This window comes from Equus quagga, chromosome 20, assembly GCF_021613505.1.
Source record: "Equus quagga isolate Etosha38 chromosome 20, UCLA_HA_Equagga_1.0, whole genome shotgun sequence".
Taxonomy (NCBI): domain Eukaryota; kingdom Metazoa; phylum Chordata; class Mammalia; order Perissodactyla; family Equidae; genus Equus; species Equus quagga.
This window is the reverse complement of record NC_060286.1, coordinates 19,737,497-19,757,662: the sequence shown is the minus strand read 5'-3', so window position 1 is coordinate 19,757,662 and position 20,166 is coordinate 19,737,497. Positions and strand designations below refer to the sequence as shown.

Here is a 20,166-nt window from a genome sequence, read left to right as displayed (position 1 = left end):
AGACGTTTTCTATAGCAATGACACTCAATTCTCGGAACCCCTTCCTGACACACCCCATCTTGTGTCAAAAGTCACAAGATGGAAAAAAAAAAAAGGGGGGCTGGCCCCGTGGCCGAGTGGTTAAGTTCGCACACTCTGCTTCAGCGGCCCAGGGTTTCACCGGTTCAGCTCCTGGGCATGGACATGGCACCGCTCATCAGGCCACGCTGAGGCGGCATCCCACACAGCACAACCAGAAGGACCCACATCTAAAATATATACAACTATGTACTCAGGGACTTTGGGGAGAAAAAGGAAAAATAAAATCTTTAAAAAGAAAAAGTCACAAGATGATCTATGATTAAAAATTATATTTAATGATCTGTCAGCTGACAACTTGACTATGTCCTCCTTCAATTCTGTTAAAAGCAAAGAAATGGAAATCCCTATCATACAAAAAGAATTCAATGCATCGTAGAATTCAATTAAATACCAATTTTCTCGTACTTTTGTTTGGAACCCTGGAAATTTTTACACCTAAGGACAAAGCACCATGTTAAGAATCTAGCTGGGCCACTCTTTTATAAAGCGGAAAAACAATAACTATGAAAAAGGAGGTGAGAAGGGAGAACGTGTCCACGTGAGGGACTCGCAAGCAGCTCTATTTTAGGAAAGAGAACCTATGACTGCAATCCAGAAACAGCCTCCTTTAAAATCATCCATATCTACAACAGTCCTTGGAAAGGCCGCATATATGCTTAGGGATATAAACACCTCAGTTTGATTTGCAGACTGCTGCCCTGTATCACAGACCTTTTTTCAGGACACTAATTCTCTCTGCTGGCTACATGCCCAATGCCAGGTAGATTCAAACGGAGCAAAGTAGCTGCAAGAGCATTACCTGGGAAAGTGATTAACCTTCTGTGCTTCAGAGAGGGTGCGAAGCAAGAAGGGCTTCAGGTGGGATCCTGTCCACATTAGGTTATAGTCAGTGCTGCTTGGGTGAACCTGAGGGCAGATAAGAAGACAAGACAAAAACATCAGAGATAGCCTCTCTTCCAGAAGAGTGATGCCTGTAGACATTTTTCATCCACAGAGTACTCACAGAGGTGTCTCAGTATGAAAGCCTAACAAGACAAAAGTTGAGTATACAGAACACAAGGATAATCAAGTTTAAGGAATACGAGAGTTGAGCAAATCCCAGATGCAAACAGTACGATAAATTAACCCTCCTATAGAAGTCCATGATGTCACTTAGCATTCTTGCACATCAAAGTATGAGAAGAGGGCCCAACTCCAAACTCTCTTCTCAGAGTGTCCTCATGTCCTTGCATACGCTGGGTATAAAGTACCGATCAGAACTAAAACCTTATAGTAGAAACCAACTTCGAATTCATTCACTCATTCATAAGAACCCATTTGTCTGGACCAGCCCCAGGGGCCTAGTGGTTAAGTTTGGCATGCTCCACTTCAGTGGCCCTGGTTCAGTTCCCGGGCACGGACCTATACCACTTCTTTGTCAGTGGCCATGCTGTGGCAGCGGCTCACATACAAAAAAAGAGGGAAATTGGCAGCAGATGTTAGCTTAGAGTGAATCTTCTTCAGCAAAAAAAAAGAATTCATTTGTCCATTCATTCAACAATTATGTACTCTATGCCTATGACACGATAGGTACCATGTTAAGCCCTGGAGATAAAACAGCCACAAGATAGCATATACACTGGTATCAGAACTTCCTCAAAATGTCTACTTCAGACCTCTATCTAAGATATAGAGCTAGCAACCAGACTTGTACCAACTGTCTCAAAATATCTACCGTGGAAGTCTGTCCAGCATTTTAGTTTGTACCTTTTGATGTCAAAATCCCAATATTCCCAATTTTCTTTGGGAGTAACATACTCCTTGGTTTTAAAAGACCTGCCAATCACCCACCTCTCCCTCCCCCAAGGAGTGGAGCCATGATCCAAGCTGTGCCAGTCATTCTATCTCCAGAATGTGACTCTTGAGCAGGGAAAGGAACAAAGACAATGAACACAGTCGTGTCACTTCCACAGCAGTGCCCTGAGGAAATGGCCCTGAAGATTCCTGTTCCCAGATCCCTGGGGCTGTCCTGGTCTCTCTCCTTTCAAAGGCCTGCCTTTTCAGCCTTTCCTCCAATTCCACTAGCCACCTCGTGCACATCTTTCCTATAAATCCCTTCTGGTTTAACTTCAGCAGAGTCTATTTCTGTTGCTTGAAATCAAAGAACCTTGATTGGGTATCAGGCAATTTCTTACGGGCAACTCTGCCTCTAGCTCAAGCTTACAAACATAGCAAGAAAAACAATGTGATTTTTTGCAAAAAAAAAAAAATCGTGTGAAAATGTTTTACACATATTTCAAGAAGAAACTGGTAACGCCACTCAGAAATTCAATCCTAGTTCTGCATTATCACTAAGCATTGGTGCCGGGTACTTTCTAGAGCTGGGCCTGTTAACTGGTAGCCAGAGAGCCGGGATTTTCAGCTTCTGAGCAGATCAGGTGAGGCAGTAAAAATGAGCTTACTTCATGAAATCCATGGGCTGTCAGAATGCTGCGTACCAGGCGACTGTCTGTTCGCACAATCTTGTAAGACAAATGATAACGTTCTAAAGAAAAACACAGAATCAAGTTCAGTAACGAGAAATTTAGCTGTAGAGACAGATACAAAGTGCAAGAGGGTGGTTTGCTTAATTATACTCAATAACATTATACTGCTGCCGGTACAAAAGCAACATACAAAAATCGGTTGCGTTTCTATACACTAACAACAAAGTAGCAGAAAGAGAAATTAAGAATACAATCCCATTTACAATTGCAACAAAAAGAATAAAACACCTAGGAATAAACTTAACCAAAGAGGTGAAAGATTTGTACACTGAAAACTATAAAACATTGAAAGAAATCGAAGAAGACACAAAGAAATGGAAAGATAGTCCGTGCTCTTGGACTGGAAGAATTGACATAGTTAAAATATCCATACTTCCTAAAGCAATCTATAGATTCAATGCAATCCCTATCAAAGTTCCAACAACATTTTTCACAGAAATAGAACAAAGAATCCTAAAATGTATATGGAACAACAAAGACCCTGAACAGCCAAAGGATTCCTGAGAAAACAGAACAAAGCTGGAGGTATCACACTCCCCAATTTCAAAATATACTACAAAGCCATAGCAACCAAAAGAGCATGGTACTGGTACAAAAACAGACACACAGATCAATGGAACAGAATCGAGAGCCCAGAAATAAACCCACACAGCTCTGGATAGCTAATATTTGACAAGGGAGCCAAGAGCCTACAATGGAGAAAGGAGAGTCTCTTCAATAAACGGTGTTGGGAAAACTGGACAGCCATATGCAAAAAAATGAAAGTAGACCATTCCCTTACACCATGCACAAAAATCAACTCAAAATGGATTAAAGACTTGAATGTAAGACCCGAAACCATGAAACCTCTAGAAGAAAACACAGGCAGAATGCTCTTTGACATGGGTCTTAGCAGCATATTTTCAAGTACCATGTCTGACTGGGCAAGGGAAACAAAAGAAACAATGAACAAATGCAAGTACATCAAACTAAAAAGCTTCTGCACAGCAAAGGAAACCATCAACAAAATGAAAAGACAACCTAACAATTGGGAGAAGATACTGGCAAACCATATATCAGATAAGGGGTTAACATCCAAAATATACAAAGAACTCATACAGTTCAACAACAAAAAAACCAACAACCAAATTAAAAAATGGTCAAAAGAACTGAACAGAGATTTCTCCAAAGAAGATATACGGATGGCCAACAGGCATATGAAAAGATGCTCAACATCATTAGCTATCAGGGAAATGTAAACCAAAACTACAATGAGGTATCACCTCACTCCAGTCAGAATGGCTATAATTAACAAGACAGGAAACAATAAGTGTTGGAGAGGATGTGGAGAGAAGGGAACCCTCGTACACCGCTGGTGGGAGTACAAACTGGTACAGCCACTACGCAAAGTATGAGAGTAACCTCAGAAAATTAAGAATAGATCTACCTTACGATCCAGCTATCCCACTGCTGGGTATTTATCCAAAGAACTTGAAAACAGAAATGCATAAAGATACACGCATCCCTCCCTATGTTCACTGCAGCATGATTCACAATCGCAAAGACTTGGAAGCAACCTAGGTGCCCACCAAGGGACGAAGGGACAAAGAAGATGTGGTATATATACACAATGGAATACTACTTAGCCGTAAGAAAATGATGAAATCCGGCCATTTGTGACAACATGGATGGACCTTGAGGGTATTATGCTGAGTGAAATTAGTCAGAGGGAGAAAGTCAAATACCATATGATCTCACTCATAAGTAGAAGATAAAAACAATGACAAACACACACATAGCAATGCAGATTGGATTGGTGGTTACCATAGGGGAAGGGGGGAGAGGGAAGAGCAAAAGGGGTGATCAGGCTCACATGTGAGAGGATGCACTGTAATTAGTTTTTGGGTGGTGAACATGATTTAATCTACACAGAATTCGAAATATATTATGATGTACACCTGTAAGTTACATAATATTATAATCCAATGTTACTGCAATAAAATTAATTTTTTAAAAAAATACTATACTGCTGCCCTTATGCTACTACAAATAGGTTGTGGATTATTTTGGGCCAAGGGTTCTTGACCTGAGATTCATTAGGGGCTACTAAATATGGATGGGGGGAAAATGACATCTTCATTTTCACTAATTTCTAGTTGAAGTTTAACATGACCTTCAATCAGGAATGTCGGCAACAAAGCAGAGTAGTATAAGCAGTACTCATGACCTGCCACCAACAAATACCAGGCATTTTAACATTATTTTACAGTGATTACAGTTATCTCAAAATATCACTTATTCTCACAGTATTAAAAAATTATGGTAGTTAGCAGAACTACCACTAGGTCATGTTATTTAAGGCAAGCATAAAAAAGCAGATATACTACAAGTTTCTTTTTTTAAAATATTTTCGTAACTGTACTTCAATATGATTGATTCTCTTTTTAGTCATATGTATTTTTTTAATATACTTATAAAACATTATTCTGAGAAGAGACCCACAGGCTTCTCCACACGGCCGATAGGGTCCACACTGCACCAAAACGTTAAGAACCCCTCTAGATAGCTGTGTGTGCAATAATGCTGGTCACCAGTGTATCTAGACTAGTAGTTATAAACTGACGCTGAGGGCCAAAACCCATCTGCAGACGTGGTTGGTTTGTTCCTCACTGAGCTTTAAAATAAAAGTGAACTAGGGGCCAGCCCAGCAGCGCAGCAGTTAAGTTCACACACTCCGCTGGGATTTGCGGGTTCAGATCCCAGGTGCGGACCTACACACTGCTCAGCAAGCCATGCTGTGGCAGCGGGTCATGTACAAACTACAGGAAGACTGGCACAGATGTTAGCTCAGTGACAATCTTCCTCACCAAAAGAAAAAATTCATCTCATCCTTTCTCCCAGCTAGAGCCATCTGAAGCATCCTACAAGACTGACCAAGCTAATGAAAACGTTGAAAAAAACCCTTAATTAATTGTTAACCTTTTGAAATTGGAGGAATTCATATAAAATAGTTTTCTGAGTTTCTCTTAAACACCCTGGCAACTCTGGGCTCTGTCACTCCAGCATGGCAAGAGTCAAGTGGAGAAGTGCAAGTGTTCCCTTCAGGACAGGCCCGTACTGTCCAGTTCAGCACAGTCCCCACCCGGCCTGCTTCACCATTCATATTTCCTGCCAGGCCCCTGTAAGTATTCCGTGCTTGTGACCTGTCTAAAAGACAAATCTGTAATCTTGTGAGATTTCTATATATCCCCAAAGACTAAGATTTACTCTGGCCCATTAAATTCAATATCTTTCTATGCATCACCCCAAATTATCTGAAAAGCTAGCTAAGAATTCTACAGAGCAATGTTTTTAAAGGACCGCATATTGAACAATTTCTGAATGAGCGTAATACAGAAACTTATGGACAGACCCTAGAACAAAATTCAGCCTCTACAAAGATAAGCATTTCTTCTTACGAATTTATGTGAAAATATTCATAAATCCCTGCTACTATTTGCCCAGCTCTGGAAGGAACACCATGCAAAGCAGACACACGACTGGAATCAAAAGACCAGACACTCCATAGTTTTTATTCTTGTGGCAACCCATTAAAGCCCAGGTACAGGGCTTTCCCAATATTCAATACTCAATCACTATTATGTGGTCTTTGCAATATTATCATAAGAAAAACAGTGCAGAGTCATGTGTGTTCACTTTGGTGCAGAGTATAAGAAGCAGTACAGTGCGCTGCTTAAGAGTTTGTGTTCTGATTCCAAGTTGGAGAAGGAAAGCACAAGACAGGCCTGGAATACCTCACTACGCCAAGAAAGAGGAAAATGCTCAAAAACCGATTGGGAACATGTCACAAGGATCTTGAAGGGGTTCCCAATGGCCAGATTTGAGACAATGTGAATATAAAAATGAATAGTGACAGAGATAGATTATAACTCACTTAGACAAAAGAAAAGAATCCAGGAATCCATACTGATAGGAAGGTGAGAAAGTATACTGGTTTTCTATCACTGCTAAAACAAATCACCACACAGTTAGAGGCTTCAACAATGCAAACGCATTATCTTTAGATCTGTAGGTCAGAAGTCTGCTACGAGTCTCAGCAAGGCATCGACAGGCCTGCGCTCCTTTCTAATGGCTCTGGGTAGGGTCCATTTCCTTCCTTTTCCAGCTTCTAGAAAGGAAAAGGCTGCCCCCATTCCTTGGCTTGTAGTCTCCTTCCTCTATCTTCAAAGCCAGCAACAGTGGGTCTAGTCCTTCTCACATCGCATCAGTCTGACTCCTCTTCTGCCTCAATTCCCCTTTGCTAGGTCAGGTAATATCTTCATAGGCTCTGGGGATTAGCAGGTGGACATCTTTGGGGGACCATTATTCTGCCTACCATAAAAGGGAAAGCTCTTCTTTACAGAAAAGCCAGCTAATAAATGTAGAAGGAAAGATAGAAAAAGAAAATCACCATTTTACAAAAACAATAACAGTGAGTGATTCAGACAAGAATCAACGGACACCAATGGGTTAGGAGGACATTCGTACATCTTAAAATATCACTCCAGAGAATGCTTATAACAAAGGAGAAGGGTACCACCACAATGAAGCAACCTGGTGAACACTATCTTAACCAAATGCTCAATTTTCCAACACCAATAATGCAATATAATGACATCATATGCTTCCTAATATGATACACTGAGGACACAACTTCACTAAGTGATATTCCCGCAAGTTCCTTTAACCTGAATCTAAACATGTGGAAACAATCTGAGAAGCCCAAACTTAAGGACGTCTGCAAAGCATCTTTGAAAATGTCAGTGTCATGAAAGACAAAAAAATTCTAGTAAATAGCTGTAGATTAAAGGAGAGTAAAGTAACATGGCAACTAAATGCAATCTTTGATTGGAACCTGGACTCAAAAAACAAAAAAACAACAGCTATAAGGGACAAAATGGGAAGTACTGGGGAAATCTGTATAAGAACTATACATTAGATAAGTGTTTTACCAATGACAGGTTCCCTGCGAGTCATCACTGGACTGTGGTTATACAGAGGATGCCCTCATTCTTAAGAGATACATGCTGAACAAAGTATTTAGGTGTGAAGTATTTGAACTAATTTTCAAATGGTTCAGAGAAAGAGAAAGAAGTAAACAGGGTAAAATGTCAATAATTGGTGAATCTAAGGAAAGAGTATACATGCGTTTGTAGTACTGTTCTCACAAGTTGTCAGAAAGTTTTTAATTTTTCTAAATAAAATGTTTAAAAAATGAAAGAAAAAAAATCAGGTCTTTCCTTATGATAACAGTGATCACTGACAGCTCCATTTTCACACATGCAAAAGCCAAAGCATCCTCTACGGCTGGAGCCTGGACTGCACCCGGTCCTCTGCCTGTTTGCCTATTCTGCAGTGCTGGCTCCGCAGGGCCAGCCACGGGGAAGGTGATCAGTATGGTGTATGGAAAAATAGAGAATGATTACATGGGGACTGGAGGAGACAGGGGAGCAATAAGAGAAAGAGTATGTCTCTGGAGCTGAACTGCCAGGGTTCAAATCCTGGCTCTACTACTTCCTGCCTGTCATCCTGAATACATTATTTAATTTCTCTAGGCTCAATTTCCTCACCTGTAAAACGGGGTTGATAACAAAGGCACTTATTTCATAGGGTAGTTGCAAACACTAAGTCAGTTAATACATGTAAAACTTTTAGAACACTTGCTGATACATAGTAAAAATGTTCATATAGTAAAAAAGCAAACACATAGTAAAATAGCTATGAATACATATTACTATACATAGTAAATTATACATTTTATATAGCAAATTAAAAAATAAAAATGCTGGGGCTGGCCCAGTGGTGGAGCAGTTAAGTTCACGTGCTCTGCTTCAGTGGCCCAGGGTTTGCAGGTTCCGATCCCAGGCCCAGACTTACACAACACTCATCAAGCTGTGCTCTGGCGGCATCCCACATATAAAACAGAGGAAAACTGGCACAGATGTTAGCTCAGGGACAATCTTCCTCACCTAAAAATAAAAATAACTAAAAATAAAAATTAAAAAAAATGCTATTAATACTCTTTCTCCTACTTTTTCTAACGTAGAAGAAAAATGTAATCATCACTGTGCTCAGTGGCAGACCTGATTCTCACGTTATGCAAGTGACAAGCAGTGACCAACTACTTGCAATCCACACCAACTATAACCCAACTCAGGTGCACTGAACATGTTCCACAAGTGGAGTGCAAGAGAGGCAGGGTGGAGTGATATAAAGCAACAGTGACTGCTGGGGATTTTAACTCACACTCAGGTCCTGTGTCCAACAGCCCTAAGTCCAATAATGCTGATTACCAGTAAATGTTAGACCAGAGGTTATAACTTGGTGACCCAAGGGCCAAATCCAGCCCGCAAACATGGTTTGTTCGTTCTTTGTGGCATTTTAAATATAAAATTGAACTCACTGCTAACTTTTTAAAATTGAAAGAATTCATATAAAAATCTAGATTTGTGGGCTTCTCTTGAAAAAATTGCCAAGCTAGGCTTTCTCTCCCATGGCCAGAGTCAAATGGAGACTTGCAACTGTAAACTGAACCTGCCCACTTGGCCAAGAAAGAACCACTTTGTCCATGTTTTCTTCCATATAAACACAAGAGGCCTGGGGCCAGCACCATGGCCGAGTGGTTAAGTCCGCGCGCTCCGCCTTCGGCAGCCCAGGGTTTCGCTGGTTCGGATCCTGGGCGCGGACATGGCACCACTCATCAGGCCACGTTGAGGCAGCCTCCCACATGTCACAACTAGAAGGACGTGCAACTAAGATAGACAACTATGTACTGGGGGGATTGGGAGAGGGGAAAAAAGCAAGGAAAAAAAAAAGAAGATTGGCAACATTTGTTAGCTCAGGAGCCAATCTTTAAAAAAAAACAAGAGGCCTTGGTCCTCTTTGACTACTATCAAACTGTCAGACATCCGATAGGCGAGCCTCTGAACCCACACTGCAGCAATTCCACCATGAGATGGTAGAATTTCCTCTTCTCCAATCACTTACATGTGTCTCAGGAGACAACTTGAAGTGCTAGGACCCGTGGCAAGTTCCAGGACTGACCGTAGGGAGAAAATGAAAACAAGGAACCAATAACCTGTCAGCACAGGAGCACCCAGGGAACGGTGAAGCGCCCTAAGGGGTTTGGTTCAAAAACACCATAGGAAACTAGAATGAAGAGAAAACTAATATTTTTGACTTTTAGAATACAAGAATAACCCCTTCCATGACAACACAGTGTAGCTCTGCCTTACAGTCTGAAAGTGAGGAATACACTTGCAGTGTTGAATATGGCAGACACTAGCCACATGTGACTAGTGAGCACTTGAAATATGACTAGCGTCTGAACTGAGTTTTTAATTTTATTTAACTTTAATTTAAATTTAAAGAGTGATACTCGATTCAGTTATTGTAAAATTTATTTGGGACAACTTGAGTCTATGAATTTACTTTTTCACCTATAACATTTATGAAATCTAAACACAGATCAAATACTTCCAGGTAAATTTTGCACCATCTTGAAATGCACTATAACTATAAAATACATACTGAAAGTAAAGTAGCTCAATGATTTTTCTATACTGGGTAAACGTGAAAATATTTTGTATTAAATAAAATATATTATTAAAACTAATTTCATCTGTTTACTTTTTTTAATAAGACTACTAGAAAATCTACATACAGCTTGCATCATATTTCTATTGGACAGTGCTAGTCTTTACAAACGCAAACTTATGAAACTGACACATTCAGATACAAATTATAAAATGCTATTTCATTCTAGGAAAAGATTACTTTAAACTGAAGACATCTCTGTTGCCTCTAAAATGCAATCATTTACATATTTAAAGTATATACAATTTTTTAAAAAACATGGATAGTAGAAAAACTATATTCCTGGACTATTTCACAAATAAAGCATATGAAATCATATTGTACCAAAAATATTAACAGTGAATTCAATGATACATTTAATACATAACAAAAAAAACAAGGCTGGCAACTAACACTATAAGATCAACAGAAGATAACTAATGCCCTAGATAAACTTCTCAAGGGGATTTAACCACAGGATTATGATCTAAGAAGATCTATGTCAGCTATTTAAAAGAGCCAAAAAAAAAAAAAAAATAGACCAAGTGTTTAACAATTCAGGCATCAGAGGCAGCAACTAGTGAAAGTCATTCAAAGCGTTCTTTTCCTAAAAAAGGTGAAAAAAATTATTAAATCTCAAGGAATTGGAAAGATACAGAAAATTTAAAAGCAGAGAGTTTGATAAAAAAGTTTAGTGACCTATTCTTTAATCACAATATGTAAAGGAGAAAAACAAAGACTCACATGTTCTAGAAAATAGTGCTTGCTTGAATAATGGGATGACTACATAGATGGATACTAATTTCCAATAAATGTTAGGTATTCTAAAAAGGGTCTGCCTATTGCCACGGAATACAGAGATCCATTTATGTGACAAGCATAACAAAAGAAGTATGTTTTGGTGGGATTATTTTCTTCTGTTGCTTTTACCCACCTTTGATGTTTCGACTCAAATCATATTTAGAGGGAGTTTCTCAGCAAATGTTAGCAAATCTTCAGTTACTTAGGCTTCAGAGAATATGAATGAACCATGTCCCTTTAAATGGTAACCTAGCAACTTGCTGAGGGGATTAGAACACAAGGACCCTTAGGGAGGGAGGAGGATTCAAATCCCAGAAGCAGGTGCTCACCGTCCTCTGAACTCCTGGCTTATTATGGGGCAAGGACTCCTGGCTTATTAAAGTCATTTTAAAGTAGAGCAGATCCTGTCCAACAAGTAGAGTAAGCAGCACAAGTTCTGAGTGCCCATTATGTGCCAAACATCAAATGATCTCATTTAATTCTCACAATGCCTCAAGGTAGCTATTATCTCCATTTACTAATAATGAAATTGGTTAACAGAGTTTAAGTGATTTGCCTCTGACTTGCAACTAGTAAATGCCAAAGCTGAGATTCGAACCAATGACCTCAGTATAGAACCAATGACCCATGTATAGAGTCTTTCAACTCTATCACACAACAGTTCTGATCCATAGTACTGTGACCTTTGAAGATAGCTACAGGCTAGCCCCAGGATTCAGATCACTGCTTAAAATCAAAGAGGAGTGGAGATAAATGAAATTGAGAATAGGAAAACAACAGAGAAAAGATGCAAAATAAAAAGTTGGCTTTTTAAAATGATCATCAAAATTGACAAACCTGACTAAGGACAAGAGAAAAGATTCATATTACTAAATTCAGAAATGAAAGTGGGGACATTACTACCGACTTTACAGAAATAGAAAGGAGTATAAAAGAATACTATCAACAACTGTATGCCAACAAATTAGATAAACTAAATAAAATGAACAAAATCCTAGAAACAAACTACCAAAACTGACTCAATAAGAAATAGAAAATACAAACAGACCTGTTAGAAGTAGAGGTTGAATCAGTAATCAAAAGCCTCCCAACAAAGAAAAGCCAGAACTAGATGAATTCTATAAAACATTTAAAGAATTAACACTTATTAATCCTTCTCAAAATCTTCCAAGGAGGAGGATGGAACTCATTCTATGAGGCCAGCATTACTCTGATACCAAAGCCAGATAATGGCATCACAGGAAAAGAAAACTACAGACAATATACCTTATGAATATAGATGTAAAAATCCTCAACAAAATACTAGCAAACCAAATCCAGCAGCATATGAAAAGGATTATACACCATGACCAAGTGGGTTTTATCTCAGGAATGCAAGGGTGGTTCAACATACAAGAGTCAATCAATGTAATATACCACATTAACAGAATGAAGGAAAAAAATAGAATCATCTCAATTGATGTAGCAAAAGCATTTGAAAAAGTCCAACACCCTTGCATGATAAAAATACTCAGCAAAGAAGGAGAAGAAAACTTTCTCAGCATGATAAATGGTATTTATGAAAAACTCACAGCTAACATACTGGATGATAAAAGACTGAAAACTTTCCCCCTAGGATCAGGAACAAGACAAAGATGCCTACTTTCACCACTTCTATTCAACATTGTACTGAAAGTTATAGCCAGAGCAACTAGGAAAGAAAAAGGAAAAAAAGCCATCCAGGTTGGAAAGGAACAAGTCAAATCTCTGTTTGCAGATGACATGATCTTGTATATGGACACTCCTAAAGAATACACACACACACAAACTATTACAGCTTTATTAACAAATGAGTTCAGCAAGGTTTCAGGATACAAGATCAATATACAAAAATCAATTGTATTTCTACACACTGGCAATAAACAACCCAAAAATGAAAGTGAGAAAACAATTCTATTTATAATAGCATCAAAAAGAATAAAATATTCAGGAATAAAGTTAACCAAGGAGCTCTAAGACTTGTACACTACAATCTATAAAACATTGTTAAAGAAATTAAAGATGACCTAAATAAATGGAAATACATCCTATATTCAGGGACTAGAAGACTTAAATAGTTCCAAAAGTGATTGACAGATTCAATGCACTCCCTATCAAAATCCCAACAGCCTTTTCTTGCACAAATGGAAAAAGTGATCCTAAAATTCAATGGAATTGCAAGGAACACTGAACGGCCAAAAAATCTTGAAAAAGAAGAACAAAGTTAGAAGACTCACACGTCCCAATTTCAAAATGTAGTACAAAGGCACAGTAATTAAAACAATATGGCACTGGTATAAGGATAAATGTACAGATCAATGGAATATTAAGAGTCCAGCAACAAACCCATACATCTGTGGTCAACTGATTTTCAACAACAGGGCCAAGACTATGCAACAGAGAAAGAGGATAGTCTCTTCAACTAACCGTTCAGGGACAAGTGGATATCCACACACAAAAGAATGAAGGTGGACCCTTACCTCACACTATATAAAAATGTTAATTCAAAATGGATCAAAGACCACTTAGCTCCAAGTATAAGACCTTAAACTATAAAACTTCTAGAAGACAGCACAGGGATCATGACCTTGGGTTGGGCAATGGTTTCTTAGATATGACGCCAAAAGCATAAGCAACAAAGAATAAACAGATGAACTGGAAATCATCAAAATAAAAACTTGCTCAGGAAAGAACATTATCAAAAGAGTGAAAGACATCCACAGAATAGGAATATATCTGATAATGGTCTTTTATTCAGAATGTATAAAGAACTCTTATAACTCAACAACAAAAAGACAAGCAACTCAATTACAAAGTAGGCAAAAGCCTTGAAGAGACATTTCTCCAAAGAAGATATACAAATGGCCAACAAGCACATGAAAAGATGCTCAATGTTATTAGTCATTACGGAAATGCAAATCAAAACCACCAAAAGAGACCACTTCATACCCACTAATACAGCTATAATCTAAAAAATAGAAAATATCAAATGTTAGTGAGGATGTGAAGAAACTGGAACTCCCATACACTGTTGGTGGGAACGCTGCAGTCACTTAATAAAGTAAGTGACAGTAAAGGAACTTTGGCATCTCCTCAATAAGTTAAACACAGAATTAGCATACGACCTAGCAATTCCATTCCTAGGTATATACTCAAAAGAACTGAAAACAGGTCTTCAAACAAAAACTTGTACATGAATGTTCTTAGCAGCACTATGTACAAAAGCCAAAAGGCAGAAAGAATCATCCATCAACTGATGAACAGATAAATAAAATGTGGCAAATCTATACAATGGGATATTATTTAGCCATAAAAAGGAATGAAGTACTGATACATGCTACAACACGGATAAACCTTGAAAACATTACGCTAAGTGAGAGAAGCCAGACACAAAAGTCTACATATTGTATGGGTCTATTTATCTGAAATTATCTATAATAGGCAAATTCATAGAGACAAAAAGTAGACTAGTGATTGCCAGGGGCTGGTGACAAGGCAGAAAGGGGAGTGACTCCTTATTGGGTACAGGGTTTACTTTTGGGATGATGAAAATGTTCTGGAACTAGATAGTGGTGATGATTGCACATCATCTTGAATGTACGAAATGCCACTGAATTGTATACTCTAAAATGGTTAAAATGGTAAATTTTGTTACGTATATTTTATCACAATTAAAAAAGTAATAAATAAACACACATACACATAAATCTGAAAAAAAAATTCAAAGAGGAAAAACAATTTAATATGCAGAAAACAACTGAAGAAATCACAAATAATCCTTTCAAGATAACAAATCAGTAGATTTTTCTCACGGCCCAGGCCCTTTCCCTATCTACATGTGATATCAGTTTCTTCAAGACAAGGTTGTCAGGGCCATGATCAGCCCTGCCCTCCATGGAGAGGTCATACTCACCTCCAATTACTCGAATATTGTTGTCCTTTGTCAGAATAGCCTCAGCATGGAATACCAAAACCGGAATTCTCCTGCAGCCTCCAGTCCACATGATACATGGATGGTCCCTACAACCGTAACAGAAGGCTTTATTAATTCACAGATCAAAATCTCAATTACCAGCTGAAGCAGATCACTGTGGTTTGCTACTTAGCACCTTTTCTCTCCATCTGGAACAAGAACCCCAAGTGTCCTATGGGAAACCATTAATCTCCCATTCTTAAGTATGTGGTTTGCTTAAGATTAATTCCATCCCTGCTCCAGGGATGGGCCTTGACTGATTTCAGCCAATCAGGGTATTCCACCCCCCAGTTATAGTGGCTGGTTCAGGGACGAGCACATAAACCTATTGGAACCAGTGAATGTCAGGAGACAGGTTGTGAGCCCCTCTGAGAAAGCGATGGTTTCTTTCTCTTCTACAGCAGCTACAGGAGAGATGTCCCTCTTCCCCTTGAAGGTGTAAGGGCACAAGAGGTTTGGAAGTGCAACTGTCACTCTGTGACCTGGAGAGGAGAGTGTGGAGCTGTTGGTAAACGAGGAAGTCAGGAGAGCCTGACTGAAAGAAGGAGAAACACGAGATCCTGAAGGGCAAACGTGGAGTAGAATCAAGTCTTTCCTAAATGAGTAAATACTTTATTATTTAGGACACTTTACTCCCCAGCACACATAAAAAATCCTAACCAATATATTCAAAATAATTTATATACCCCTTTTACACCCTATAGTCCCTTTTAAGCCAATCTGATGACCCATTCTAAGATTCTGAGCTAGGAACCCTAAGTTAATACAATTATCCCAATTAAAACCACATATTTTAAAGAAAGCCTACACTAAATGGAACAATAGATATTTTCCTCCAGAAAAGGACCCCTGAATTTATTCTCTTCCTCTATCCTCAGGAAATCTAAGATTAATGAATCTTGGACAGATGTACATTTACTCACAGGGAAATCTTCAACCTCTTTAATGCAGGGAGGTGGAAAGTGAAAGAAATGAACTGAGTCCCTCCTATGCGCCAGGAATTAATCTAGGAGGTGTTACACGTTACCTCACTTAATCCTCTTGCCGGCACTAAGAACTGGAGAAAAGGTGTCTCAAAGAGGTTAAGTAATTTGCCAGAGATCATACAGCTGGTTAAGTAAGGGAACAGGTATTTGAATTCAAGTGTCTATGTTCTTTCTACCCTTCTATCTCCCTAATCACATTTCGGTGATGTTCTGCATATGGAATACCTTAAACTCAACTCTTTGGGAATTTAATTCCTTAAATAGAATAAGATCCATTTACCCAGGATTCAGGATGCTCTCAAAAACTCACATGACCACACCCCTCAACAAAGTCCATAACACAAATCGCAAGGTCAAGTCAGACTCTCCCAGCTCAAGTTTAAAAAGATCCACACTTTGAGGGGCTGGCCCATGGCCGAGTGGTTAAAGTTTCAGGTGCTCCACATCAGCAGCCAGGGCTCGTGGGTTCAGATCCCGAGTGTGGACCCACTCCACTCATCAGCCGTGCTGTGGAAGCATCCCACAAACAAAACAGAGGAAGACTGGCACAGATGTTAGCTCAGGGCGAATCTTCTTCACCAAAAAAAAAACCACAAAACAAAACAGATCCACACTTGGAATGCACAGGCTGCCAGGCTATCAATCTTAGAAGGAAGGCAGCCTTTATAGACTTGGCATGAGCTGCCAAATGCCTTTTAGTGAAGAAAGCAAAGAACACCATACCTAGTTTATTTCCTATTTTCTAGAAATGGAATATGGTTGCTAATTGTTCTTGCTCTCTGACTTGGGTGATAGTGCCCATTTGTGAGAAATGGTGTTTACAGGGTGCATTTTCTAGCAAGAAGGATTTTCCTGTGCTTTGCATGCTTTTTAATCGTAAACATCTATAAAATGTGGGCAAGGGGCCAGATGATTCCTATGATCTCTTCCAATTCTAATTTTCCCACTATATTTCTAAGGCAGAAGACAGAGAAATAATAGGCAGCCTGAATTACAAAGTCTTGGACAGAAACTTTGGAAACTATCCAAAGTTCCTCATTAATCTAGCACTAGCTACTAACTGGCACCACTGTGCCTTAGCACTCACAAACAATGGATTACTGCTAACAGCTAAAAATGCCTGACAAGAGTCAGGAATGGCATACAGTCAGCGCTGCATAATGACGTTTCAGTCAGTGACATATTGCATGTACGATGATGGTCCCACAGGATTAGTACCACACAGCCTATGTCTGCAGTAGGCTTACTATCTAGGCTTGCATATGTACACTCTACGGTGTTCACACAATGATGATATCGCATAAGGATGCATTTCTCACAACGTATCCCTGTCGTGAAGTGACACATGACTGAAAACATACAAAGCTGAGAAAAGCCAAGGCCCTAACTTACTACCTGTGGAAAGCCAAATCCCTGGCTCAGAAATCTTTCCACTTACAACCTATGAAAACATAAAAGAGGTAGTAGACAAATTGTTAATTCAGTAAGGTCATCTAAAATGCAGTTAAGGCAGGGGCTATATTGTCATGAAAATCATGCTCCCACCAGGTGGTGCTAAAGGGAAAGATTCAAAAGGATTAGGAAACCAGAAATTGGAACCTCACAATTTCATTCACACCAGAAACTGGTATATTTAATATGCTTTTAGAGGCTTGAAAGAACAAAGGATGTGAATGATGAATTACTGAAGCAGGCCAGTTTTATGGTTCACTTTACCGAAAGGCTAAGAACGTTTTGCTTTTTAAGAAGCAATTTCATGAGGAATATATATTATTCACTCCTGGGATCCAGCCTGCATAACTCAAAGCCTCTACACCTGATTGAGACCAGTGTCCGTGATGGAAATGCCTTTCCCACTGCTGTCCGCTTACTCCTACTCTCCAAGGCCCAGCTCATCTCCCCACCTGCAGGGGGCCTGCCCCAGCTCCTCCAGCCCACAGGGATGCCTTCCTTCTCTGAATCCTGTAGCACCCACCGTGTAATCATTTGTTGATGATCTTTTATTTTTTCCATGTAAATGCTGATGATCTTTTTAACTGATATAAAGCCAGCTTTTATGATAGGAATTAAAGTTACTATTTTTTCTGTGACTAAAGACACCTTACATCAAATCCTTTTATGAAAGTTTCCACATCTATTTATAAATTTGTATTGGGGACCCCCAAGCAAAATAGAGAAAAAGAGCCCCTTTGCATTTACTGTTTGAAATAATGCCATGCAAAACAAGGACTGCATGGACAGTTTCTAGCCCTAAAGTCCAGGATTGCAAAGCATTAATTAATACTTTAATACGGCCTAGGAATCTGAGCAGATCGAACAGATGTCCATGGATCTTTGGATCAAATCAACATCCTTAGATGACTGAAGACCTTCTAACTTCCAAGACTTTTTAAATGTAAGCCTGCTTTTCCAAGTGTGAACAAGATTGACTTGACATTACTAATGTATAATACAAGTGTCTGATACACAAGACATGGGCTGACAGAATGAGACTAACAGTCAAAAATCAACAGCAAGAGTTTGAAAGGAAGAAGAGTGAAAAGCCACGAATTTGGATTGGGAAGGCTGGGGGATCACAGCTTTATTTTCACTAAGTTCTACTAGAAATTTAACATTTCCCAATTACAAATATAGGCAACAAAGCACAGCAGTATTAGCATTATCTGTGCCACTGACTCTATCTGAAACTTCAGATTTTTTAAACCATTTTACAGTTGTTACCAATATCTCAAAATATTATTTACATTTATCACTACTTCTAAGTGATGGCAGATATTAAACTTGCCACTAGATCACCTGTGATCCCGGTCCTCCTCCTCTGCTGTGATGAGGCTGGACAACGATTTGGCAACTCTCCCCCAAGCAATTATTCAGCTACCAAATGGTGACATCTCACACTGGGGGTCTAGACATCTATGATTCCCACTTTTCTCCACTTATAAGTGTTAATCAGGGGCCGACCCGGTGGTGCAGCGGTTAAGTGCACATGTTCCCCTTCGGTGGCCAGGGGTTTGCCAGTTCGGATCCCAGGTGTGGACATGGCACTGCTTGGCAAGCCATGCTGTCACAGGCGTCCCACATATAAAGTGGAGGAAGATGGGCACGGATGTTAGCCCAGGGCCAGTCTTCCTCAGCAAAAACAGAGAGGAGGATTGGCAGCAGAAGTTAGCTCAGGGCTAATCTTCCTCAAAAAGTAAAAATAAAAGAATAAGTGTTAATCAGAGACCACTCCACAGTGTGATGATTTTATGCCAACTAAGCAAAAACAGTCTTTATGCTCCTGTCTTCAGAAAATAAAACTTAACTTTCCCATGTTTTAAATGAATGATCTTGTTATTGATGTAACAATAAGAAAGCACATATTACTATAACACAAGTTTGTTTTTCTAATTATGACAATTACATTTCAATGTAATTAGTATTCTTTGAAGTATGTATTTTAAGCATGTAAATATATTATTCTGCTAAGAGATCCATAGCATTAAAAAGGTTAAGAACCGCTGGATCTAAAGTGATCTAAAGCATAAAGCCTCTATTCATTCATTGCCTACCAAAATGGCAATTTTATACAGTTCAGTCTGATACTTGTGGGGCCCAACCTCTAGGCCCACTAATAAGAGAGAAATTCATGGAGTAAAAGCATGATCTTGAAACAAGAAAGACGGATGCTTGCAGGAGAAGCTAAAAATTTTGTGAAATGTGTAAGAGGCAGCACACAGAAAGCAAAAGTCACAAGAAGGCAAAGTGGCCCAAGAGAATTACCCATTTAATTATCCCAAATGAGAATGACCCAAATATACTGTCAAACCTCTATTATGTTCTACAACCTAACCATGATGAGAAGCCTTTCCCCAAAGCTTTATTAATACTTCAATAATTTTTTTCAAGTCATATTAAATATTGTAATCTTCGACTTTATAAGAAGAAGTCCACTTTAAATTCAATATCAAAGCCATTTGGAATAATACCTTACATCTGTATGGCACTTTATAATGTACAAAGTAATTTCATACACATTATTCTGTTTGATCCTAACCATACCTCTAGAAAACAGCCTGGGAGATATTATCCCCATCTCTCAGGTTAGGCAGCACACACATATTTGAGGAGACTGACAGAGAAGGTTAAAAACTAATCTTAACTTTAAGCCAGTCTCTCTCTTTGTTCTCTGTGTCAAGTATTAACATTA

The 20,166-nt window shown here is 39.0% G+C and overlaps 1 protein-coding gene across 1 annotated transcript in view; it reads right to left on the bottom strand.

Moving 5' to 3' along the window:
- The window catches only part of TTLL5 (tubulin tyrosine ligase like 5), a 273,379-nt gene extending 257,416 nt beyond the window's left edge, over nucleotides 1–15,963 (bottom strand). Inside the window, exons 1-4 of the mRNA XM_046647530.1 lie at nucleotides 15,915–15,963; nucleotides 14,932–15,038; nucleotides 2,523–2,605; nucleotides 881–987 (exon numbers count right to left, since the gene is read on the bottom strand). Of these exons, the coding sequence (XP_046503486.1) occupies nucleotides 881–987; nucleotides 2,523–2,605; nucleotides 14,932–15,022 (281 nt within the window). The 5' untranslated portion in view covers nucleotides 15,023–15,038; nucleotides 15,915–15,963. The remainder of the gene's footprint in view (nucleotides 1–880; nucleotides 988–2,522; nucleotides 2,606–14,931; nucleotides 15,039–15,914) is intronic.
- Between the last annotated feature and the right edge of the window lie 4,203 nt (nucleotides 15,964–20,166).